The sequence below is a fragment of the Channa argus genome, chromosome 2 (genome assembly GCF_033026475.1).
Source record: "Channa argus isolate prfri chromosome 2, Channa argus male v1.0, whole genome shotgun sequence".
In the NCBI taxonomy this organism is placed as follows: domain Eukaryota; kingdom Metazoa; phylum Chordata; class Actinopteri; order Anabantiformes; family Channidae; genus Channa; species Channa argus.
The window spans coordinates 25,137,211-25,164,179 of record NC_090198.1 but is presented as its reverse complement, the minus strand read 5'-3'; the positions used below and the strand labels follow the sequence as shown (position 1 = coordinate 25,164,179).

General features: G+C 38.6%; 1 protein-coding gene across 2 annotated transcripts; it reads left to right on the top strand.

Moving 5' to 3' along the window:
• Positions 1–393: 393 nt before the first annotated feature.
• LOC137105167 (chromodomain Y-like protein 2) lies at positions 394–26,969 on the top strand. 2 transcript variants are annotated; one of them, XM_067487089.1, is made up of 7 exons: positions 394–1,265; positions 12,687–13,293; positions 17,664–17,881; positions 23,100–23,272; positions 23,363–23,573; positions 23,690–23,833; positions 23,925–26,969. In XM_067487089.1, the coding sequence occupies exons 1-7, from the start codon at positions 1,242–1,244 to the stop codon at positions 24,081–24,083; spliced, it is 1,536 nt and encodes a 511-aa protein (XP_067343190.1). In that variant the 5' UTR covers positions 394–1,241; the 3' UTR covers positions 24,084–26,969. The 2 variants fall into 2 exon arrangements, with proteins under 2 accessions (XP_067343190.1, XP_067343189.1); XM_067487088.1 differs by lacking the exon at positions 394–1,265 and adding an exon at positions 1,339–1,659.

Below are 26,969 nucleotides of genomic sequence, written 5' to 3'. Positions count from 1 at the left end.
CCCAACTTAACCAAAATGTTGAACAAGCTTAGGCCCAGCTTTTTTAACAATGTATTTAGGCCCATGACATGCCCTCATAAATAAAAACGTATAAATAAAAATTGGTGATAACTGTTAATAGTCATTGATTGGTTATAATTTTAACTTTCTTAACCAAGCACAATTCACATTGCCATTAAATTAAAACACCAACGATGTAATGTATGGAATACATGGATTTTTCTGTGTTTTCAACAAAAACTGTCTTCAAAATTTGATTTTAAACGGTGGCATGGCCTTCGATTGAAACAACACAGTGAGGTGAGATATTTTTACTTTTTCGCACACGCAGCAACTGTGATGCTCCACATCTTGGCTGAGGAACAGCTGCACATCATCTGCACAGAGATCTGCTCCCCTTCCCCTCAGTGTCAGTAATGTGAAACGAGCAGAGTGCTTTCAAACACTGAAATTAATAGCAGAATACCATCCGGTGTTGTTCTTAAAAGTCTGGTTATGGGCCACATTTCAGTTACATTTTAAATGGGTAACATTACTGGTCTTACATTTATCTATTGGTTGTATAAAATGAAAGAAAGGCAATAAAAATAGATAACTGCAGCAAGGTAACTGTAGTTTTCTTCATGTGGTCACATAGTTTAATAATTAAAAATGTAAACCATAAAATGTTGTGAAAGTGTTGTCAGGTTTGTCAACAGAGGGGCAACTATGGGTAGTTTTGCAGTTTCCAGGAGGTCATCGTTTACCGGCTATAAATGCTTCTTTGAAATTCGCTCCCAATCAATCTAAATGAGCAAAGGGTGAAGTTATTCGTTGCCATTAAAGTGAACAGGTGGAGTGGGTCATGAAGGGACCTCTCTGTGGCGTGTGTGAACACAAGACATCTAGTATATCATCTCTCGTTGAGTGCTTGGATTGCAACAGAGCTCCGAGGAGCAGGGCGCATGCAGACCTTAGCAGGGCTTTGCATTCTCCGCCGGGGACTAATTTTCGGTCCTCCACTTGGGTCTGGGTAAACAGCACCGCCCCGATGGTTGTTTGTTTTAAGTGTGGAACGATCCATCGCAGAGCGCCGGGCTCGATTGACACTGTCTGCTGATCTGCTGCTGCGGATTGCTCAGAATAACAAGGCTGCTAATTCCCGTCTATCGGGGCTTTCGCCGAAACGCCGAGAGAGTAGGGTCCAAAAAAAGCCAACAAGGCAGGCAAGAACGCCGCGCCGCCGGAGCCCGCACCCGAGAATGGCTTCAGGAGACCTTTACGAGGTAGGAGAAAATCATATCCAGGGAAAATGCTGTGTGATATTGACGAATAATGGAATTAGGAAGTAAAGGGGAGGGCGTCGCGTATGTAAAAAGCGGTGTCCTAAGCCCTTTAACAGGCAAAACTAACCCTTATCAAGCTTTGCGAAGACGAGCTTGGTGAATTAGTGCTTCTACTTTGTGTCGCTTCTGCTCTACTTTGACACAATTGTACTAAAGCCGATGCCGATGTAATTCCGAAGCTGAACTCCTCAGTGTGTCGCCGAGTTGAAAGTCGTGGTAAAGTGACAGCAGCGCTGAGCGGACGGACATGGTGAATAGCTACATGCGCGGAGATGATTCTCAAGGTGCGCATACGTGCCAAAGGGTATTTAGTCATCACAGCTTTTACACCGGGGTGAGTATTTCGCAGGCTGCCTGGCACAGAAGAAGAGCGAGCGGGTTATTTCCGTCGAGTCGCGTAAACAAGTCCGTGTAAGCTCCGCTCATGGTCCATGTGTAGATTTGTGAAATTGGGACTCCGACCACGCTGGGTGGAAAAGTTGCCCAAATGGGCGGCAGGAAGGTCACGCTGCCCTCGTCGCGCAACATCACTCTTGGTGCCAGAATGTGCACGAAGCCCGGCTCCTGCATCAGCTAGACTCTATCAGGCGCTTACCGTCACTAGGCTTTGTTTTGCTGACATGGTGTCATATGTTTCAGTCCATGGTGGTGACACACACACACACAGATGGGGACATTTTAGTGTCTGATGACTTACAAGGGCAAACAAGTGGTTAGATATACACACAAGTTTTAGTTTGAGGTTTTTACACAAGTTCACATTTCAGGCATGTTACAAAAATGGCCATCAGAAAAAATAAGTGGGGATCCTCTCATGAGTGTGGCAGTAGATAACATTATCTGCTTACTGCACCCAAACAAACAGGACATCAGCTAGAAGAAACTAAGTAGTTCACTTTTCACAAATAGTTGTTTTTTTTTACAGTTGCCCCCACATCTGTATTAAAATGACACAGTGATAACCACAACCTGCATGACAGAGAAGCTCCATAGAGTCATGCGCTCACCAAGATGTCTACATGTTCATGTGTTAATTTGTGTTAGTTCTTTTCTTCATTACCTTCATTTTCCATATGCTTAATAAACAATGTTTTGTTCAAATTGTGGGAATTTTCGCAGATTCTTGTGCTATTATTGAGCAGAAAAATGTGTTTTATGGTGGGTTCAAGTCATATTGTTCAGTAATTACTGAATGGAGAAAACCGTTCCTGTCAGTCCCCAATTTGTTACCCTGAGTTGCATAAATGTAGCATGACATTGCTGAAATAATAGTCAGTAATGTTGTACTTTTGTTTTTAGTTTGACTACTAGAGTGAGAATGCTGTGCGCGTCTTTGCAGGCTGTTTGTTGGTTTGAGTTGCAATCCCCTTGATGTGGCAGCGGCCTCTACTGTGAAGGTGTGGTTACCGAAGTTGATTCTATCCTGTGGACTTTTTAGATTGGTCATGGTTTTACAATTTACTGGTTTATTATTGTCAGTAACTCACAAAAGTATGTGTTGTACAGCTTTTATTTAAAAATGACCGAAACAAACATTTTAAATACAATGACTTCTCCCTTTGTTGCTGTTTATTGCAAGTAGTAACTTTGAGGAGGTAACACATTGTTTGGAGTACCAGCATAAATAAAAGAGCTAATAAGATTATGTAGAAGTTTAATGGTGCAGTGGGAGATTGTCAACAAAGCAGAGGCGCTGGCATTGTTGTGTCTGGAATTTGATGCATAGCATTGTAACGACAAACTTAAACTTCAAATACCAAGGAAGAAGTGAATAAATGCAGACCACAGAAAAAGCGATTAAAGCATTTAGCCTAACATTTAAACAAGAGAGAGATTCAGTCCTTTCCCTCAAACCAGGCCAGCCTCACAAGCTGAGAATAGGACAGTTTGTTTAAGAAAAAGAACAGCTTGACATACTCATTAGTTTCTTAAAGATGTTGTGAAGACTGAATTTTGGTCACTAGACTTCTGTGGCGCAAGAACTAGAGAGGTCATCCATCATTCACTTGTTGGTTTGATCACCAACCACGTTTTGAGTACCAATAGTTACAAAGCGCTATTGAAGTGCATTTACCATTTAGTCATTTTTATAGCTTTTACGGTTATGAAAGAAAAAGATATTGGGCAGTCAATGAGGAGGAAGGAGTTTGGGCTGAAATGATGCCAACATAGTAACTTGTTGACATTTATTTTTATTCAGAGGTGTGAAAGAATCAAATACATGAAGTGACATTGTCTGAGTTCAACATACAGTCAGTATCCGAGAAACAATTTGTCAAAGCATTTTTTCAAAACAGTGGATAAAGGTCAGGCTGTGCTGACTTTATAATGTCGCAGTGGATGCATCACTAACACAAATCTGCTTTTTAATCATCAAATACTTCCTTTTTATATAGTTTTGAAATATACCTGTGAAAAGAGAAATGACTGTGATCTATTTTTAAATTTGTCAGTTGCAAAATGTTAATAGTGGCACGTTTTATTAACTGTAAATTACTTTTTTGTTGATCATAGTTACAGAACACCATTTTTTCAACATAAGGCAGTGCTTTCACGTGTTTCTCTATCATGAACACAGGTGATGAATCCTAAAAACTTTGCTGATCCCAGTGTTTTGTTGGTTGGAAATGAACAGTTTTCCCGCTAGATTTGTTGCCTTCTAGGACCCCTTTAATGAATTAAAAACTGCTTAGCAACAGCCATAGCAACTCTAGACCTTAACTCTTCTCTCATGAGGAGAGTCACCAGTATCTCTCCGTTAATGTGCTCTTGTGACTGTGGCTCTCTTTCAGTTGTGCAGTTTGTGCAGTAGTGCAAATCCTGGTGCCGACCCAGCATGACGGATGGGTGTGGTGAGAAGCGAGCTCTGTTGAATCTTTAGCCACACCAGATTGTGACGTCAGAGTGTGCCTTTCGCACCTGTCTTGACATCCCTGACAAACTATTGTTTGTTCTTCACTCTCTGATTTGAGTTGGAGGATGCCAAAATGGAATTTAGCAGCTGAGGGAGGATATGCTCTCCTCCACTCTTCCAGCTCATGCTTAAGTACCAAGTGTTACTAAACCTCTCTGCTCTGTGTGTATGACTTAGCCCTTCTGTCTACCGCTTCCACTTTCCTTCTCCTTTTTCTCTGCATGTATCTCTGCTATCCTCTCATATAGTTAAATGCAGTCTGCAGAATACGGGACCCTCTAATTCACAGAAAAGAAATCTGTGAAATCCAATGTTGCTCTCATCTTCAAATTAAGCAAATCCTTCTCTTTATATTTATATTGCAAAATTTAGTTTTATATTTAGCAATTGAAAGGTGAGGACAGTAAAAAAAATTTCAAGCACTGAAACAGCAGCATATGTAGCCCATACTGGTGCTGCAACTGCTGGCATGGGTACTGATGGAAATTCCGGTGAATTAATACATTGTTTGTTTGCTTGTTTTAAAATCCTAAATTAGTGCTAATGCCTTTTTAAGAACAGAAAAGTTTAAATTTAGATCTCACTACAAAATATTGTGCTTACAGATTTGTTAGTGAATGATTTCTCCATTTTTATCTATCTTTCTTTCAGAACTCCCAGTGTTCTTCAAATCCATTCTGGATTTGAAGATAATTAGTCCAGTAGAAATGACTCAACCTCCAGAAAACCACATCAGTAAATACCAGATTTGCCCTATTCAAATCTTCAATGGATAATTGCAGGTAAAGGGTTGGTTATGATGCTGCATTTTGGAGGTGTGATTGCAGGACTGAAAACATGGGGACAGATAATATCAAGTGTTTTCCAAGCTGGCCAGTTAGAGCTTTTGCAGTGTCAGGCTTGATGCACATCACCTATGGTGCCTACGTGAGTAGGCCCAATAAACTCAGCGTAACATTATCATATTAGACGTAATAAAAATGGACCAGTGAGATGCTAGCATGCTGATGTGTCACTTTCAATAACTGTCATGCTAACAGCTGAAGGAGTGTATGGGTTATGAATCCAAAGGTCTTTTTGGCTTCTAAATCAGTAATTTCAACTTTTTTAATATTCATGTGATGCATATGAATTAGAAAAGGAAAAAGGTGTATAATTAATATACTATAATTATTATAGTATATGCACCCAGATAGGATAGTAGGATCACAGTTTTTCCTCTAATAGGTTACTTTTGGTATTGTTTGTATTGTCCATTTGCTGTATCGGCCTTGTTTTGGAAAGCAACTGAAATAAAATTAGCTTGCTGTAATGTTAAATTGTTCATTATAATATTTAGTTTATTAAAGCACGATGACTAAATTAAATTGTAGCTAATTGGATAAGCACACTGTCATGAAGATTGTCATTGCTTTCAGATATTTTGGTTGTGTTGTAGCCTATTAATGGTGGTGACAAGTGGTGCAATTTTCTGGATTTGATGGGCCTTTCTGGCTTGGTGGGTGTAGATGGTTTCAGCCCTCAGTGCCCCCTTTAACAGTGTTTTGTTATCCCAATATTGAGATTTTTATATTGGTTTCAAATAGTTTACATATTGTAAAATGTGCCCAGTGAGGATCAGGGTTTTGTAGCAGAAAGGTTAAGAAGAAATCAGTCCTCTGTGATTGTTCATTATAAATGTGAATAGCTAAACTCAGTGAAACTGCTGCCATGAGCTGTATTTATGCTGATTTTGTTAGGTGACTTCACGTCCATAAATTAACAATTTGCACAGCTGTCAGAGGTTGGTCCATCCCAAATAGTTCCGTTAGTGCTGTTTTGTGTGTTCTTTCTAACAGATGTTGAATGTGAGATGCAGTTCTGTTGCATACCAACTGAAAAGATGATGAAGTACTGATTTAGCCATTTTTTATTGTTGAGATGTTTCACTGTGGGTAGAGGTCTCTGCAAGAATAAGCTAACATGTGGATGTAAGGAGTTTTGTAAAAAACATTTTAAAACAAACTTAACTGCTCACATCTTCAGACAACCTCTCTCTCTATTTCAAACAAGACACTAATAATGTTGTCCTCAGTTGTCCACATGAAAAGTGCCACAAATAGTTGAGAAACTAATGAAAGAGAGCTTGTCTGATTCGGATAGGACAGAAATGGTTAGACACAGACCAGTCTTTATCTGAAAAAAGTATAGACTTCATGTGATGAATGCAGTTCACTATGGTTGGTGTTGGATGAAGCTGATGACACGCTCATTTTCTACTGCTCGGCTCATCATCCTCTGTGTACACAAGTTTACCCCAAAGCTTTCTCTTTTATTCCGTTCTCCTCTTTATACGTCTCTCTTTGCAACGCTGTTAAGTGTGACGTTGTCTGGCACTAATCGTCTGCTCCTTTGTGTGACACCCTTGCAGCTCACCCATCAAAGGCTATTTGCTGCCGTTAATGTGCACGGCACATCTGAGCACATGAGGGGCGGTTATTACGAAAGCCTTTGATGAAACCATCCAACTTTGTTCCAACAGTCTGGTAGTTCAAAACCTCGGTACTTCTAAATGTCCTATGATTATTGTTTCTTTTCTAGGTTGTCTGATCTATGCTTAAAGTCTTACAGAACACAAAAGCTGCATTTAGCCTGTGTTAAAAATAACTGTGAGATACACCTGTAAAACCAGAAGAGCCTTACATGATGCCTGAAGATGTTAAGTCTTATGATTGTCTGCATGAATCCAAGTGTCGGACAGTGAATAGAAAACCTTATGCACAAGTCTCCAACCAAAACCTGCATGTTACAGATCGGAGATGTGTCAAAAGTGGCGCAGGTGTTTGTTTATACGGGGAATAGGTGACACTGACAGATTCTGCTGTGATGTTTTTTTATGATGTGTACATTTTTGATGTGCTGGATCCCACGTATTATGTATTCTTGTGATGCGATGGTCTCTGTGTGTCATTATTCTCACAAAGGACTGGTGGTTTGAAAGGAAGTATAGTGTACAGTAAGTTTTCCTTGCCCCAACCTCGTTGCTATTTATGTTAGTGTCATTTATTAAGAGACGATTTGGGTTTTTGTTTTTTTATAAAATCAAATGATAAAAAACCAGAACATCTGGGCTCAGTCTGGTTATAAAAGTTTTTCTGTTTATCACATAAAGTATCATTATCAGATAGAATATATCAGATGTAAAATGTAACCAGCAGATGGAGCGCATAAACATGAACAAAAAGCACAACAGAAGCCTTCACTGTAAAACCCTTAAAGTCAATCTTTGTTTCTTTTAACTCATGTATTTTTCTTATTTTTATTCATTTTATCTTCTCCACTATGGTGATTTGCCATTTATAGGCCACCTCGCCCTCTTGGCATTGCAGCATTGTTGTAAATTTCAGAACTGTAGCATGAAGTAGATGTACCAGCCCTTTCACTCCAATTCTCCCTGTCCCTCTGGTATGGCCTAGCTTCAGCGCTCCTAGTCCAAATTGGCTGTAATCAACTGCTCTGAGCAACTGTTTTTCGTTTACACATTAAGAATTTTGTATTTTTTCCAGCATTCATGCACTGGACAGACAGCTGGAGGAATGTGAGAGAATTGTTCTAACTGTAATGAATTAATGCTCCAGTCAAATATTAGTCTATTTGAAAAAACAATGTATGTGTGTTAAATTTCACCTTGAGTGTAATAAGCACCTTTGTAATTGTGAATGAAGTTCGGATGCAATCAAGCTGAATTGCAAACTAATGACTTACACAATTATTACTTGAGTGATTAGTCACACACACATTGTGTAAACTTGTTAGATGCATCATCATAGTTATAATGATGGAACACATCAGTATTGAGATATTAAATTTCACTGTCCTTACTGATTAAGGAAGACGCAATATGACAATATTGTTTTTTTCTACTGAATCAGATGTCTTTAGTTCATCATGTCTTCTTTCATTTTGTGCAATAATTTAACTAAGAATTTGGGTAGTTTCTGATTAGTGCCAGATGACAAACCATGACCCCGATTACAAACTTCACAGTAAGAGCAGCAAGATGATCTAATATTCAATTAAGGTTAATTTCAAATGATGTCATTTGGAAGCAGTTTTCAGATAAACGTATAAAGATATTTTAATATAGGGAAGTCAGAGGTAAGTTTAATGGAATTTATTAACATGTACTACCTAAACCTGAACCAAAAAAAGCAAGTTGAAAATCGGTGAAGGTGTCCTGTAAGGTTTGTTATTGACTGTAGCCTGCAGCTCATCTCTGCTTCACTCCGGTCTCTTATCTTTCTTTTACAGGGAATTAGCTCTTATCTTAAACTTGGCATATGTCACAGAATGTACTTTTTTTTTTTTAAGATCTAACACTCCCTGAAGTCTTGAAATATAAATCTGTGTGAGGATCTATCCTTAATGTGTGATTTTAATTGAAGTATGCTCATTAGGTTTAATTTTTCTTGTTTGTAAATTAAAAAAAACAGGCCTATTAGTGGCAATACATGAAAACATTAGGATTTATCCTATGGGGATCATGAATTTTGACCCATGGTGCAGCTGTGTATGGTGTATCAAGTATACCCACAACAGACTGATACTCCTACTGTGCTTTTATTTTTCAGGCAGAAACACTTATTTTAAAGGCCACATCCTAAAAGTGAAATTAGAATTTATATAGAGCTACTGTGTATTGCATTTTTGTGGGTGAAGTTTACTTGATTCATATCCCTACCTTTATGCAGATAAAAAAATCTTTTGATTGTAAGTTGATAAAAAGCTTCCCAGCGGTCTCTTCTGTGGTCTGGTGTCATGGTTTGAGCTACTGAACTGAGTTACTGTAGGGATGATAGATGTCTGGGCAGCTTAGAACCTTACAGATGAAAACACAGGTATGCTGATGCTGGAGATGACCATTTGACCTTTTTATATAACTCAAGGTAGTGAGGACAGTAATAGGCTTTTGTAATGATATCAAGTGACACTTTGGTAAACCGTGTCTAGTTGTAAATGGGTGGTGGCAGCAGCATGAGGATATAGGATATTTCCATATTCCAATGCAGACAGTATGGTAAATTCTATATTTATTTTTTTTTTTTATTGTTTTAAAAGAAAAATTCCTAAGTATCTATAATTCTGGATTTTGTTATAGAAAGTTTTTACTTGAAATAGTAACCTTTTTACAGAAGACAATTCTAACTAACCTTAGGCATCCTATTTTATCTTAATTTATCCTATTTTATCTCAGTTAGGAAGTCCAAAATACTTCAAACATCAAGTATCAACTTTTATGTCTGTTACCTAGCAACAGATGCAATGATGATTACAGTGAGTTCTTCTAAAACTCTATGTAATGAAAAGCCAAATTACTAACTGCTGTTAGCACATTGCTTGACATAACCGGTTGAAATATTTTTGCTGGTTTGGCCACTTCACTTCCTTAGCAAAAACATTTATCAGTTCCCTCAGAAATGGAAGAGCCCTGTGTCACTGCAGCGTCTCCAGGGCTGGTTGCAGTTGCTCAGTTGACTGCAGGATCATGAGCAGGGGTTGCGTGTGTCTAACAATGAGCATTTCATCATCAAACTGCAATACATTGTTAGGTTCTGCTATAATCCTCCTAATAGATATATTCTACATGTTGTCATTTGTTTAAAAACAATAACAGAACAGCCATAAGCTAAGGATTAAAGAAGCAAACACTGTGGAAAATTGAATGTTAGGATAGTTTAATGTTTTTCCATAATGTTAGTAGAATTTCCTTACTTAGGACCTATTTTTCTGCCCTGTTCTTTATTTTTTTTCAATCAGTTCCTAACTGTAGTTACCATGGTTACCAAACAAGCATGATTTGATCTATAATATATTCCCAGGCTTAGATCAATTTCATCTCCATTTAGAACATGAATGACATTGGGAATATCAGTGGTCCGTGTTGTTGGGAAATGCACTCATTTTATTTATTTTTTGAGTTTAGAATAGGCTTTAAATTAAAATGGGAGGTCTGCAGATTCCTTAAAGCAAACTGTAATCTGAAGGAGTTGAGGTGGCACCATTGGCCAATACTTTTTCATTTTATATTAAAATTGCCACTGGTAAATTATTAGTATAGATTATATCTGAACCTTGGTGCAGAAATGTAGACTAATCTGTAATGAATTAAAAGAGTTTAAACATCATTTTGTACCTCTTTTATTCCATTGCCTTTGACACTTTTTAAAACAGTAGAGAGGTCCACTTCAAATCTAGAAAACATGTTACAGTCTAATAATAAGCATAAAATAAAATGAAATAATAAAAATAAAAAACCTAAGAGATGCATGATGGGCTAGTCAAATTAGACTAGATTGAATTTGATTGTCATTACAGTGAAATGCTGATCGGCAGAATGCAAAGAAGCAGTAAAGTGCAGTATAATATGAACAGAAACACCACAAACAACTACGCTAACAAATATAATATATAAAGGAGTGGAAAAGGAACAGCATTTTGATTGACTATTACAAGCAGGGCAAATGTTAGCTAACCAGATGTCAAAACCAACAGATGCTGAATAGATCTAATCTTTACACATTTCCCTGAGGAATGTAAGGTGGTACTTACTCCACCATATCATTAACTGACAATAAAACTAGCTATTTATTGATTAGCAGATCATGTTAGGCTAAAGATTGCTATCATTCTGCTAGATAACTACTACAATGACACAGACAAATAATTACATGACATCATCTTTACTGTACCTGTTTTTGTGCGTTTTTCCTCCTTTTCGTCATTTCTTCCTTCCCTGAGCACCAGAGAGTTTTTCCTGTTGTCACCTTGTTATTGATAAAACTTTCACCGTGTCACGTGACGTCAGAAAACTCGATCATCCTCCCAGAGAGCTGGGAGAGTCTGATCAGTCAGAGGAGGGGGGCTTAGGAAATTATTATTATTATTATTAATATTATTTAATGGGCTTTGCTATGCTGTTAAATTAATGTCGGCTTATTTTTTTCATATTAGGAAGGACTTTTAGTATAAGAATAGTCAAAGTTAGCCCCCCTGGTTGGACGCCACCCTTAGCATTTGCCTATACTGCCTATGCCACGGGCAGACTCTTGCCTATAGTTGAACTCACAGGTTAGAAACTACAGAAGACAAATCAAAATATATAATTAAATATAGTTATCACTTAAAACCCATTTCCTCTTCATTATTATATATTATCATACTGCATATTACCAATGCAGTCAAAAAACAGCCGTCCATGGCTAATTACCATACAAAACACAACAGCACATGGCTAATTACTATTTATAGCACCTAATGCCAAACACTATTTAACCCTAAAATGCAAACTCACTTAGCTAAATAAGTGGCTATTCAATTAGACTTTATAATATGCTAAGAGATGAAGAAGTTTGCTTGTTTTTCTGATATCATTGTCTCCCATAATGCATTTTCTCTTCTTGTCCCAGTTTTCATTTCCACCAAAGCCAGTATGCCTTCTTAATTTATTGGAAAGGCCATTGGTAAGGAAACTACTGTCCTCCCTGGCCAATTGTGTACAAAACGGCATAATCAGCATAAAATGTGTAATACAGCACTGAGTTAGAAAAGGCATAAAGTCTTCTGGGAACTTGGTTTGAAACCAAGTTACATCAGTAACAGCAGTTTAAAGAAAGCAGGTCATTAAACAAAATGTTGTAATCAAAAGTATTAAAAGCCTTGGACAGATCTACAGTATTAATAATGCAGCACAGTGTTGAAGTTAGCAATGAAATTTACAGCAGCAGCTGCAGCAATGACTGCACTATGAGTAGGTCTAGATCCTGACTGCTAAAGCTGAAGAACACTGTTCAAATAGCATAGTTTTCAGTTGTTTAGTGATTCTAGGAGACAGACAGCACAACTCGGATTCACTGGAGGTCAGTATGTTAGGGCTTTCAGTGTCATCACCCGCTATCACCTTAATGCGATGCAAGCACCTGAGCATTGTCTTCAACATTGATTTGACTTTTGCCTGAAGTAAAAGTTGAATTGCAGATGTGTACAAGTGGTGCAGTATTAAGGGCAGTGAGGCCTGGAGTTGTCCTCACCTGGAGACCGATTTAACTCAACCTTTTGGATACAAGGCTGGTCTGAGAATAAATTTGTGTTTGTGTTCTGTTTGACAGCAGTTATGGGTATGTCAGCCAAGATGTCACATGAGGCACTAAATACTCTGACTCTGACAACCCAGGTTTTGATATCAAAAATCACACTGCAGTAGACATTTTCATTCATACAGCCTCTGTCAATCAGTCAGCCTGTGCAGGAGCTAAGGTTGAATAGTTTTTATTTTTAAGCTTGTGATTTAATAAAGACTAATTACATTAAACATTTTTTCTGTTCAAAATAAAAACTGTAAGGCTCTATATGACAATTATTTTTAGGCATCAAAAAAAGTTTAATTGCCTCTCTCTTTGTGCTGCCTCTAGGTGGAGCGGATTGTGGACAAAAGGCGAAACAAGAAGGGGAAGTGGGAGTACTTGATAAGGTGGAAAGGTTATGGAAGTAAGGAGGACACGTGGGAGCCAGAACACCACCTACTGCACTGTGAGGAATTCATTGATCAGTTTAACAGCTTGAGACTGCATTCACACAAACGCCCCAAAGTTCCAAAGAATCGCGGCGAGTCTGTCATCAGCAGCCACCCATCTGCAACAGAAAACTCTAGAGCTCGGTCTGAGGCTCGCAAAAAGAAAAAGACATGTGGCCCGGCTGTGGGTGTTAGAGTAGGAACAGTTCTAGGCATTGGAAGTGGAGCGTCAGGACCTGGCCACAAGCAGAAGAAGGTTTCCGTGGGACCTGGGAAACATGCTTTAGGGGACAGAATGACCAAAGCCATGACATACAAGGCTCCACCATCAGGGGGGGCTCATTTTGCTCATACAGTGAGGGATCCTCATAATGGGCTCCAAAATGGAGAAATGGAGCCTTTGGTGTACAGGACAGAAGCAAGATCACACGGGCTGCCTTCAGACAGAGTGGATAGAGAACCCAGAGACATGCATAGCACTGGACAGCAATTTACATCTGAACTAGGTAAGATGATAAAATGTTTAATGAAATTAAAAACAGAAATCCCAGAGTTTAGGGGCAAAAACTGATATAGTAATGTTTTTTTATTACAATTTTTACAAATGTGATTCAGTATTGTATGTTTAAAGCTATAACATGTAACTTTTTATAATATTTAAACAAATATATTTTTTAATGATGTTTACCACACCAAGAAGGTCAGACACAGAATATCACTGGCAGCAACAGTTAGTTTACTACATGACAGGAATGAATTTCAAATAAAACAGAAAAAAGCTGATTACTGCAGTTTTGGTTTACTGATAATTTGCTATCTGTTAAAGCCAGCGCTAACATGACACCCTCTGCACAGCCCTTCAGGTAGTCGTAGCTATTAAATTACAGGAAATAAAAAGCTACAAAACTCACTAATCAAGCAGACATTGTTGCTTTTCTTTGATTGATTAGAAGGGTGAGCCTTCTGACCAATCACAGCCAGCCAGGCAATCAGCAAATTGAAATGTAATATATATTTATTTTCAGTTGATGAGTAGTATGATGAGCATTGGTCACTATGGCCACAAGGGGAAATTTACAGGGTAAAGGGAAATAATTAAATGAAGTGCAATAGTAGCACAAGTAGAGAAGAGTCAATGGAATTTTCTCTGTTTGCTAAACATAAGCCACCATAAGCTACCTCATGCACCGGAACAGTTAAAGGTGTAGCAGTAAAAAGAGTGCACAGAGTTAAAAAGAATTTTTAAATCAGGAAGTTTAATTAAAATTTTCCGGATATGTGATTTCTTATTTTATAAGATATTTATTGTTGTTAAAGCATCGTGGCTTGACAAAAGAGCAAAAACGGATTGTCCACAGTTAGTTTAAATATGTCGGGGATAACAGCAAAGGTGAAGAGGGTTTAGGCAGTAATGATTACAAGAAAAAGGTTTGAAAATTTACATTTGAATAGTGCATATGTAGATATTATGTAAAAAATATATATAATTAGATAAGTAGCTGTGGTAATTTTTTGTTCCCCAAAGTGTTCACATAATTTGTAATTTGTAATACAAACGGACAATAAATTCCAGGTAAATGCTTCATGTTCTTTAAAAACAAACAAAATTATTAATTGAGAGCTTGAAATAGTACAGAAGTAAACAGATGTACACAGAAGCCTGTGTACATCTAAAAAATATTTGAAATTTTTAAAATGAAATGACTGATGATTCAGTCAGATCAGCACACTCTGATGAACAGTGTTTCCCTAAATATGACATTTTTACCTATCGTGCCACTTATGCCCATATTAATATATGAGGTGTAGCTACGTATCTGCCAGTCAGGTGAGATGTTTTGTTCAAAATGTGCATATAGGTACTGAATAGTTCCTAACATAGCAGGCAGCTGCAGTGATAGACTGCATGCCATTATCATTTTGATGGTCTTTTTATTATATTTCCACGAGGAGTAATTCCTGTTACGTAATAGATTCTATTGCTCATAAAAACAAAGAAATTATATTTTATAAGACACACTTTTATACTGTAGAGACTTGTGCTGACACGAGTCTCAAAGCTACACTACGGTTCTTTACCACAGGAGCAGCTGATAACACCTTTGAATTTTATTCCTGGGTCACAGTCCAGGACTTGCAGCACTATAGTTAATAATTACATATGGTTTCAAAAAATAATCATGGTTTATTTAACAGAAATCTTGATGAGAATGGTTGGGTATATTTTGGTAACTACACATAGTGTCAGGGGAAGACAAAATATGGAAAAGGAAGGAAAAGTTTTCTCTGCTGTGGGGGTCAGAAATATTTGCTGCTACATTGTACAAGATATTAGGCGATGGTTGCAAATTGAATTGTACATTTTTGGTGCACACACAAACATAAGTTGAAAACAGAAAAATCATGTAAAAAGCCAATATGCTAGTGGTTCACTCAAGGAATCTATCAGCTGTTCAGTTCAAAGCACTACAACATAACAAGTGATTGTAAGTGGAGAACTTGTCCATGTGATAACACGAGGGCTACCAACTTAACCTAATGGCTATCACTCTACCACCTTTTATGGATCCTAATCTCCTAATCCTTGCAGGACTACACCTCTTACCTTATTCAGCAGCCACAGCTACACCCTTTAACCCTCTACACTTGTAGATAATACTTCTGTGACTGTGGACCAGCAGCAAAATGTGCACAGAAGGCCATGTAATTTGAACAAAAACAGATTGGTTTCATATAGAAGGTTGTGCAGGTTTCCTTCTCATAGCAGCAACGCGAAGCTGTCAAAAATCTCATGAGAACTTTATGAAAAAGCATCGCATCTGGAGCAATAATTTGAGAAGCCTTTATTGACTTTAATTTCCAGTTTATGCAAAGAAAAACGGTGCCTCGTCAGAAATGTTCATCTGTACCACCCATGTCACGTCAGTTTTTGAACATGTAAACAAATTGCAACCTGCAGGAGCATAAAGACAATTTTCTGAAAATGTGGAGGAATGTAGCAAATTTCTAACACAAGGCTGGAGATTTTTGGAAGCTGAATTTCACATGAATAAAGCAATGTCAGTGTCGGTCTTTGACTCGGGGTAACTACAGTGTCAGCCTCCGATTCTGCAGCCATTTTAAAGCACTGTTAACTTACCAAATCCCATCTAGCCAGGTTAACCCCTGTTTATGTTCTTCCTCTGTAGAATTTAATTGAGTCAGACTAGATAATTATGTTGGTTAGAGATGATAACCCTCATTTGAAAAGTTTAAATGTTATTTGAATTCGTGTGTGCTTGGGGTCAAAGTTGGAGAATGCTTGAAGGGATTCTAAAATCTACAGTCAGTAACCAACATTTGTTTTTTAATACCCCAGAAAATGTTTCTCATTTAATTTAGTATTCTGTCTCAGTTTGTTGTAGTATAAAACCAACTTGAAGGTCAAATTTTTACAGATTTGTACCCCCCTTTTTTTAAGCACCTGCAGGGAACCTCTTCACTGCATAAATCATTTAGAAAGACCGGGACTCGCACTGAGGGGTTTTGTGTTGTTTCAAAGTCTGTATTTAAAACTATAGTTGGAACCGATTCATATATTCACCCTTGATTCTGGGGGCTGACATGTTTTAAAGCCTCACGTGGCTGGCTAAGGTGAGAATGTGATGGCGTACAGTAATGGCTTATTTCTCAATTACTCTGTCTTACAGCATCACTAGAATATCTCATCTCATGGTTCTTCTTTCATCCACTCAGCTGAAAGTGCAAAGCTGAGATTGTGTCACTTTGCTTTCACAGAAATACAGATGAAGTTCTTGGATTAACGACAACTAGAGATTTCACTTCTTTCATAAGTATGGGTTCCTTTTGTGGCGATAGGAGCCTGAAAATGATGGGTACTTGTCAAATATCTTTGGATAGATGCTTTACACAGCAGGAGAATTCAACTCTTTTTATAGTTTGTAAGCTTGAAATATTAATGCAATCAAGGGACATTCTAATTCAATGAATCTTGCTGATTGCATGCAGAGAAAACATCCGGGAATGACACAGGAAAACCTCAGAGCTATCTAGGCTCTATAATAAGATGATTTCCAGCTGTAACTGTCCAGCCAAAAGCATAGTAAATAGCCAATGAATGTAAAGTAATTAATCCCTGCTAACCACTTGTAAGGCTTCCAAAAGCAGTGTGGAAAAGGTTTCAACGGGGACAAAATTCCCACAGACTACAGTCGATGTGCAGTGTCCCTCTGTAGTGCATAAAGTACAGTGTATGTACACCATTAAAAAGTATTTCACCTAAAAGGCATTTAAAATGAGATCAGACGTTCTCCTCATTTAGTGGTATAGAGGTTGCAAAAGTTTCAAGCTGCAGTAACAGCACAAATGCGGACATCTAGTCCAATCTTCTAAAGTATTTATAGTGTGTACTCTTTAAATAATACATACAATAACCTCTGCTTTTCTGTAAACTCAGACAAAGATGAGGAAAGTCATAGCAGGGTAAATGCTAAGTGACTTAAAGTAGCCTAGATGTGTTTCGTTCACACTTGAGTTGACATGAAAAAATAGACTCGGTGACGGCAACCTGCTGTGAGTAGGGGCTGCAGTTATTCCTCAGCCATCAATCAGACAGTCCAGTCCAGACAGACAAGCAAATACAATTTTTACACATGTCACATTGAGCTCTAGGTATTTACTACTTTACCTCAAACATGTCTCAAAGCTTCTAAAATGTTCCCTCTTTGACCATATTATCTAAGCCACTGGTCTAGATGCATGTACACTGATGATTGTTATATTGGATGCATTTCTGTTATTTGATTAATCTGTAAGTGATTGTGTACAAGTACTGTACGAGTGTTTGACCTGCAGTGTCATCTGTTGTCCATGTCAGGCTCTCCTCTCTCCAATGGTAAGCTGCACCTGCACAGCTCAGTAAAGCGGAAGCTGGGTGAGGAGAAGGGCTATGTGTTTGACAAGCGGCTCAGGTACAACGTGCGACAGAACGAGAGCAACTGTCGGTTCCGAGACATCGTGGTGAGGAAGGAGGAGGGCTTCACGCATGTCCTGCTCTCGAGCCAAACGACGGACAACAACGCTCTGACACCAGAGGTGAGAACAGAAATGCTCCCACACCTGCACACACTGTGCTAATGCTTAAAGTTTTACACCTACATTTTATAATGATACTTTTTCATTGTGTCCCTGTTGCTATGGAGCAACTCTGTTGAAAAATAACTGAGAAAAGTTTCTCTAGTATCTGCTGTAGAGATGCCCTGGAGCTATGCACTAACTCCCCAACTGCTCCAGGGGAGCTTTTCAGGAGGCATCTTTGGGAAACCTGAGGGGTTATTTGACAGCTGTCTGCTGTGAATATGTATAGCTTCATGAATCTTACAAGAGACCTTGCTAAAATAAAGCTTGTATACTCTGTAAAGGCATGTTAGAAAATAGCTTTTGGGCTCAGTCCTTAGTAATGACACAGCAGCCTCCTGCCAAACATGGTTTCTACTAGTGGAGCAATTATGGATACACACGAATCTAGCTCTTTACCATCTGTTGGTATTGCAGCAAAAACTCAGTTGAACTAGTGACGAAATTATGCAGCAAGTTCATAGAAATAAGCATTATATAATTATTCTTCTAGATGACTGGTGACCCCACAGATGGCCAGATTGCCACTGTGTGCAACTGTACATTGGACTAACATCTCTATTGGAGAGTCTAATGATTCTAATGTTAGGTTTAGTTGATGTTAAGAAACGTAGGCTCAGTGAAAAGGGCTGGAAGTTTTTGCACTATTGCTTGGTTGTGCCCACCTCACATCTAGTAGCTCACTGGTTTGAATCCACCTACTGGGGGGGACCTTTCTGTTGGGAGTCTGCATGTTCTCTTAGTGCGCAACCATAGGTTTCCTCTGGGTACTCTGGGTTCCGCCCACAGTCCAAAGACATGCATGTTGGCTTAATTTGTGACTTTTCATTGCTTGTAAGTGTGAATGGGTGAGTGTTTCTATGTGTGGAGATTTGAAAGACTGGCAACCTGTGCAGGCTGTACCCTGCCCCTTACTCAGCATCAGGTGGGACCAGCCCCAGCCCCCCTTAATGATGGAGAAGAACAGAAACGTTGTACTGTGGATAGATAGATAGATGCTTGGCTTTAAAAATGTAGCCTGTCTTTTTAAACAATGGCATCATAACTAAACATGCTCAAACAGTTTATTTGACTGTTACAGCAGATACTTTCACTAAGTAGCTTTGAAATTTAAGAATTCATTTTGCTATTGAAGGATTTGAAATAGAGGATATGGAAAAATATCAGAGGTTCACAGTTGAACAAAACAAGAACATTTGAATTAAATTAATAAATTGTTGATTACATTATGCGTGTAAATAGGATCTGATTATTTTAAGAAGCACGTTGGAATTTTGATCATAAACCAGCTGCGTCTTCTCTACAGGCTTTTACAGGTAAAAATCTGAGCCAAGCTGTGTCCTCACAGTCTCTTGAGCAATTTGTCTGTCACCTGCTAACTCGTGTCAGTCAAATGGGCCCTCCATTATGTTCTATTTATCATATGCTGGCCTGATGATAGGGCTTGTGTCATATTTACCTTTATATGTAACCATATTACATGTATTTTAGAGTGCCATTAGTTGATGTGAAAGCTCAAAATCATCACTGTCAAACCGGCTGTTGTCCTTAGACCATTTTTATCATAAATGTGAAGATGTGTCAGAAAGCTAAAAGAATGAAAGCCTTTAAGATGTCTGGATTATGCCACTCTGAATGTGCTTTAATGGCTTTCTGCTCTTGGTGATTCACTCCCTGAACTGGCCGCCTGCAGGGATGTGAGCAGCCTGTGATTGGTTGCTCATTTACACACTCCAATCAACATCAAGCTGGTCCATTTAAATTTGCCTGTTGCTAGAACTTTTCACCGACTGCACTTTTGACTGTCTGTCAGTGTGTTTACCCTTCTGTTTATTTGAATTTTCCATTTTCACTAATGTGTGTAATGTTTGCTTGAAGCTGTAAAGTTATATTCGTTATGTTGTTGTGCCAACAGTTACTTAATTACAGTAAATTATTGATGATGAAATAAACTGCTGTATATCATGTTGTGTTGTAATTTATTAGGAGGTATTCTCAATCTCTACGTATTGTGTCTTGACACATAAATGAAAATACAAGTTTTCAACATTTTGTTTAACAGATTTGCAGGAGATCCATTAATGTCATAGTGAATTTAGCCACACATAATAGCAGGTATCACTTTCATCCACCTTTGGCTCATAAATCTAGGAACCAGGATTTTCCTCCTTTTAGATTCTGTGATGAGTCTCAGATCTTCCACAGAGGGCGGTCCTAGCTTTGATAGAGCACAGTGTGCACGGCAGCCTTTACTTCACACAGACACTGAAGTGGCCTTAACTGTGTGTGCACATGTGTATGTACTTTCATGTGTCACTGTAAGCCCGTAAGCTGTGGGCTTATCATACTGCTCTGATAGCACCTTCCCTGTCTCCTAGTCTTTGAAGCTACGGGAAGAAGAGAGCCTGCAAATGTGCTTACCGAATGGCTGTGGCAGAGAGAAATCTTCAAAAATATCCCTGTATATTTCTCACCCAAATACCAAATGCTTACATTGAGTGAGAAAGTCCAGCAAGCTGGTCCTGTTTCTGCTGCCTGTCTGTCCTGACGTACTGTAGCTGTCTGCTTCTGTGCTATACTGACATTCAAATGTTTATGAACATCTTGTGGTTTATCATTTTTATTTTATCAGTAAACTGACTATAAAAATGACACTTTTTTTAGGAAATTAAAATATTTAGGATTTAATCTAAGTGATACAATCTTAAGTGATTTAGTCTAAGTCTAAGGAAGTTGCCAAGATCATTGTCATTGTAAACATTGTGTATATTCAAATGTCTAAAAAGTCATATGTATTTACAAAATGGCTTAATTACCAGAGATGGTAGTAGTACACAAACTCTGTACTCAAGTTAAAGTGCAAGTATTAGCATAAAACATGCTCCACTACAAGTAGAAGTACCACTTTTAGACTCTTTACTCAAGTTGATGTCGAAAAGTACTATATTTTCTTCTGAACTGTAAAGGAGCAAAACTAAAAGTAGCATAAAATGGAAACACTCCAGTAAAGTAAAAGTACTGCTAGGTTGTACTTACCTGTACAGTACTATACTGGGCCCACAGTGCAAGAAGCATGCAGTCGAGGTCAGGTGTCACAAGTCCTCTGCCCAACCTCTACATGTCGGCTTAATTACTACACACCTGCCTTTAAGAAAGAGCTCCAGGGACTGACATGTAGCAGCTGTAGTGAGCGTAACACACTCACCTAGTACATAGACAACGGAGGAGGATGGTCAGCAAACCAGCGGACTGTCTCATAGGAGACGGTGAAACCCTGATCTTTGTGTCTAAACGTAAGCACACTGCTGTGTTTACACGGTCTTAATTCAAAACGGTGCTTTCCATCTCTTAAGAAAGGAGTGCAACCTAGCTCTCCACGTGGGGGTCCTCCTTCACTAGAATCTTCTGTGGGTTGTATGATGGTAGTGACTTATATGGGCTTTAAAGTTGGGCTAGTTGTTCTTTTTGATTTGGGGCGAAGGCACAGGTGATGGCTCAGCTCAGTACAAGGGCCCTGGTAAACCGTGATGGTGTAACACTGTAACAAGGCCCTGGAACAGGAGCAGCTGAGTCAATTCAGCCATACTAATTTTTTTTATTCACACCTGTGACAGATTGTCTTGTGCGTTAGGATCTCAGAAACTACCGTTGACTATGCTGGATTTTGGGTAGAGAGAAATCATCCATTGTAGTGAGCTGCTTGTAATATTTACCATTTAATTTCAGTGAATTCTGGGACCAAAAATTAATTTTATCGTGTGCTCGCGTTACAATCTCAACGTACATTGTGTGACTTCACAGCTGCCAGTGAGGAGATAAAATGTTGATGATTCATAACTGTCAGAGATCCTAATTTACTGCTCACTATAGAGTAAATTATCGAGTGCCTGTTGTGATGGGAGCAGTGAATGACTTGATTGTGATTTCCAGAAAAGCCAAGCTATTGTTCCTTTGATAACAAAAACAGCTGATGAACTCCAACTCAGACATAATCAGTTTTAAAAAGACATCAGACTGATTGGGAAGCTGATGCGTACTGCTGCAAGTTTCTTCAGTATGTGGATAAAACCTTTGTTTGTCTACATCCATCCTCAAGGCCTGTGCTCAGTGCCCATGAATGTTACTCTTACTGTCTTCTTCCTCTCTGTTTTACAAAGTAGAACCAGCATCTGCCCATCTCTGCTCCAAGTATCTGAGCAGGATTTATCATTTGCCTCAATGTCTCTCTCTCTCACACACACACACACACACACACACACACACACACACACACACACACACACACACACACACATACCACTTGTTAAAACAGGAGACAGATTATGTGCTTTGTGTGTCATGCACAATTAAGTTCACTTTTAATGGCTGGTTAATATGGGTCAGGGGTGATAATCTGATCAAAAGGCAGCGTTAGATTGAATGCAGACAGTGATGGGTTGGTGTGGGTGTGGGGTTTCCAGGCGGTTGCTTATCAGGTTGTCTGTCTGACAGTGTCGGCTCACTGGTTTCTTCATCACATGTAACAAAGGCCAAACGCTTGTCTGTTGATGCTGAATAGCGATCGGCTGTTAACTGCAGGGTGAAACTCCAAAAACCCCAAAATCTCACCCTCTACATAAAGACCAAACACTGCTTTTGATTAAATCGTGTTTGTAAAGAATATTTTAATATTAATGTATTTAACTGTGGAGCTTGTAATAACTGTAAATTGTTTCAAAAGGACACTTAAAAATAAAAGATTACTACAGTTGAAAATAATATAAAAATCTATTTCTATGCTTTTATAACAAGCATATGTTCTCTGACAGTGAACATCTGTGCACTTTGTGAAACTGGAAAATGGAATGCGGTGACTCCTTCATTGAAATCCTTTGTTGTTTATGGAGTTTATGTTTATGGTTTGGTAGAGTATATGTAAGGAATGAAAACAAGTGAAATGCTTTGCTCTGAGTTGCACTGGTTGAACAGTGTCAGTCAGAGACACACTTTCTATTCTCTATTAACTGTCTGCATCATTGGAATGGTAAGAAGAATTCTTGCCTGCGCAACAAGGCCTGATAATTAATGCATGGAACTCACTTGCCCCAGAGGTTGAACTAGCTTTGTTTACTGTGCATTGCACAACCAGTGCCCATATACATTGTTTGATGATAGTTTGATGCTCTTTTCTCTTCAGATAATGAAGGAAGTGTGTCGAGCTCTGTGTAATGCAGCTGCTGATGACAGTAAATTATTATTGCTCAGCTCCGTGGGGACGGTTTTCTGCAGTGGCCTGGAGCCGTCCTACCTAATAGGGCGTCTGTCCACCGACCGCAGGAAAGAAAGCAGCCGCATCGCAGATGCTGTTCGGTAAGAAGTTTCTTCAGTATAAACACTAACTCTTATCACTTGCCATTACACTTGATAGGTTTTGTACTCACTGTCCTGTGACCCCTTTAGAGAGTTTGTGTTGGCGTTCATCCACTTCAAGAAACCCATTGTGGTAGCAATAAATGGGCCCGCTTTAGGGTTGGGTGCATCCATCCTACCCCTTTGTGATGTGGTTTGGGCCAGTGAGAGAGCGTGGTTCCAAACGCCATGTGCAGCACTTCACCTCACTCCATCTGGATGCTCCTCTTACACCTTTCCTCAGATCCTGGGCGTAGCTCTGGTGGGTCTCAGCAACATCGCGGCTTTTGGCAAATTTCATTAGACCTGATGTGATTCCTCTTTTATCCATTTAACCAATTGAAATTCAGTGTTTTCTCATTCTGTCCTGATTTGCAGGCCAATGAAATGCTGTTTTGTGGAAGAAAACTCACAGCGCAAGAAGCGTGCAGTCGAGGTCTGGTGTCACAAGTCTTCTGGCCAACCACATTTAACCAAGAAGTGATGCTACGTGTGAAAGAAATGGCATCCTGCAATGCAGTGGTAGGTCCTGATCTACAGTACCCGGACAGCTAAGCTTTCGCTTGAATAAAACCAAATGACATTTCCCCCCCATTCTTTCTCTGTTGAAAAGGTTTTAGAAGAGTCCAAATGCCTGGTGAGGAGCATCCTCATGTCAGTCCTGGAGGAGGTGAATGACAAAGAGTGTCACATGCTGAAGCAGCTGTGGTGTTCAACCAAAGGACTAGAGGCGCTCTTCAGTTTTTTGCAGAACAAAGCATCTGAGAAGTAACCATCCACACGGAGGAAGCTGGATGGGCTCTGTGTGTCTGAGGCTTCGTGCAGAGGGACATCCAGGATGATAAGACTGTGATTTAAACCTGAAGGAAAGGTTGAAATAAGGGCCTTTTTTTCCATCTATCAGCAGAAGGTATATGAGGTTCTGCTTGCTTACATCTCTACCAAGAAAATAAATTCCTTTATAATTCTCTTTTGTAAAGCATCTTTTTTGGACCTACAGCTGTCCAGATGTTTTTTCTCTATCTCTTTTTAGGGAGTCAGTGGGCAAAGGGCCAGATGCGCATTGCTTAATTGCAGGGAGGTACAAAGTGTTTCTGTACCTATGTGAGACATAATCAACTGGATGTATGAAATCAATGAATGTCTGACAGCACATGACAAAGTGATAATATATATTGAGATATATTTATTTTAAGAGTGTAAAAGAGTTAATTTCTGTATATAAAAGGCCGTTTTCAGGATGTTCTTTCAGTCGCTTATTGTTTTGAAATGAACTTAAAAAACCAAAGTTTGCATGAGGACATTTTCTTGCTCCTTAAATAAAGTACACATTCCATTTTCTCTCTCCCAAAACACCAAGATAAATGTCCACAGATGGTAATACACCTCATGAAACACACACACTGATATAGCTGGGTGCAAAAGTTTGCGTGCCCTTATGTTGAAATGATAAAAACCGTGAAACAAAGCTTTATTTCAATCAACATAATATTGAATGCACATCCAGCCAGTGCAAGTGTATAAAAACAGTTGTATTAAAATAATGAAAATTATACTACTGCAAAAGTTTGCATCCCCTTTGATGAATAAATTGGACATTCACAACTGATGAAGAAACATTTGTACTAGCTAATGGTGCAAAAACTTTTGCGCCCAAGTGTACTTAGTTTCTGTCACAATTCATTGTTCATATTGTAAACACAGAACACACTTCTTGATGTTTGACCATTATCACAAACACTTGTAATTTTTTACAGTATAAATATGTCTTTTTGTTTTTTTAATCAGGTGAAATTATGGCAAGCAGAGTACAAACCGATTTTGGATAATTAAACGAATTAGCGAGGCGTAGAAAGGCTGCCCGTAGATTTGATCTGGTTTTGTTAAGCTACGTATTGTAAAGCCTCACATGCAGTTCTGTGGCTGTTGATATGTGTGACATGGCATCCACCTGTGTGAAATTGCTTTTCCATAAACCCATTGCTCGTGTTGCTATTACCTGACCGTTATTCATTAGTTGTCTATTTTTGGAGCACACAAAAAAGACACGCCGAAGTATTCATGTCGTGACAACACAAATTGTCTGTGATCAATATTGTGGAAATGCAACAGTTGTGTAGCTGGAGTTGACTTTGTCCTCATCTGCATGTGATGATTCAAGAATTTAAAAAATGTGATCTTTCCATGTGCATTCTAGTTAGGGATCTATTTTGTTTTACCAAAAAAAATTTGTCTGTGAAACTTGTGATATTCAGAAGATATTTGTACACATGCAGTACAGAATAATAGAAGTACACTGTTTTGTGTAACTAATTGCATGTAATATAATGTACATATAAATGTGCTGCCTGTCAGAGTACTATGTATTTCAGGGTATGTTTTGTACCAGCGGTGTAAGTATTGTTAGAAATGTTAGCAATTTATTTTTGTATTTATTTGAGATAACTGTTTGAATGTGCAGTGCCACGTGGTTTCCTTTGCTCCAGAGGCACCCCGACTCTCTTAGTCACCCTTTGAAAATTATCCTCTAAAACCTTTGATGAACAAATAGGTCAGGTTTAATTTCAAAACCAAACTGTGTGAACACTATTGTCACTTGTTTACCTTTTCATCTGACGTTATCATATTAAGTATTTTGTTGTAAATTATCAAAGGCATGTCACAGAAATTAATATATAATTTTGTGTTTGACTGAGCTTTGTTGATTATGAACAGATGGTTTATAAAGTGAAGTTGCGTGATGATTTTGAATCATCACGTTTATTTGTTGCTGTTGCAGTTGGATTGCAGGGAATAATTCATGGTCTGGTGAGGTTTTTTTTAGTGGGTGATATTTTAGTCGTTGAGTATTTAAACTAAGATCACAAGAAACAACAGCACAGCTCCACTTAAGGTCATGAGAAGTGAAACCTTTGCTGTTTCATTGTGTTGCCACGACTGTTTTATCCAAACTTGGCAGAAACATAATCGGCTGTAGTGATTCAGAGCACACAGTTGGTCATGTTCTCACAGGCAGTCTGGCAGGTTTGGGACCAGAAACTCCATTAGGCTTTGATAATATTTAGAAGTTGAGATTTTTTTGTTCCACTTCCTAGACTATATTTCCAGTCTGTCGTTAAATATCAGTGAGTTCTTGCTTGGCTTTGGGGAACCAAGCAGAGGTGAGAAGGGGCCCGTCTTACATGTCTACTGTATGCACTGCATCACTGAATGCAAATCACTCAGGTCTGCTGAGCGTTAATCACACTGATCCTTCAAGACAGGAGCCACCTTGTATTTATTCACTTATTTATTTTCATTTGTGAAATACTACAAATTCTTTTCAGTGTGTCTCCTAAGATAGAAAACACATCTCTATTTTCTCTTTTAGGCACCAGATCCAAATTGCCATTTCAGCTTTTTGTTTGAAGTGTGCTTGATAATAGATTTACAAAATAAACAAAAAAACTACTGATACTTATTACAACTGACAGCAGTTTTGACAGGTTTCTGTGTTGTCTTATCTTTTATAACCACAATGTTTTGTGTCATGTACTTTATCATTCATGTTTTTCCTCCCTACCTTGGGGTGCCTTACAATTTAAATATCTGTCAAAGACGGATCCATACATTGTGATGGGTACAGTAAGCTTCTATAAATAAAGGAACAGGACTTTCA

Coding starts and splice junctions, on each gene's coding strand:
- LOC137105167 (XM_067487088.1), top strand. CDS start 1,573: ATGGTGAATAGCTACATGCGCGGAGATGATTCTCAAGGTGCGCATACG. Junction 13,294..17,663: donor GCAATTTACATCTGAACTAG/GTAAGATGATAA, acceptor TGTCCATGTCAG/GCTCTCCTCTCTCCAATGGT. Junction 23,273..23,362: donor CGCATCGCAGATGCTGTTCG/GTAAGAAGTTTC, acceptor TGACCCCTTTAG/AGAGTTTGTGTTGGCGTTCA.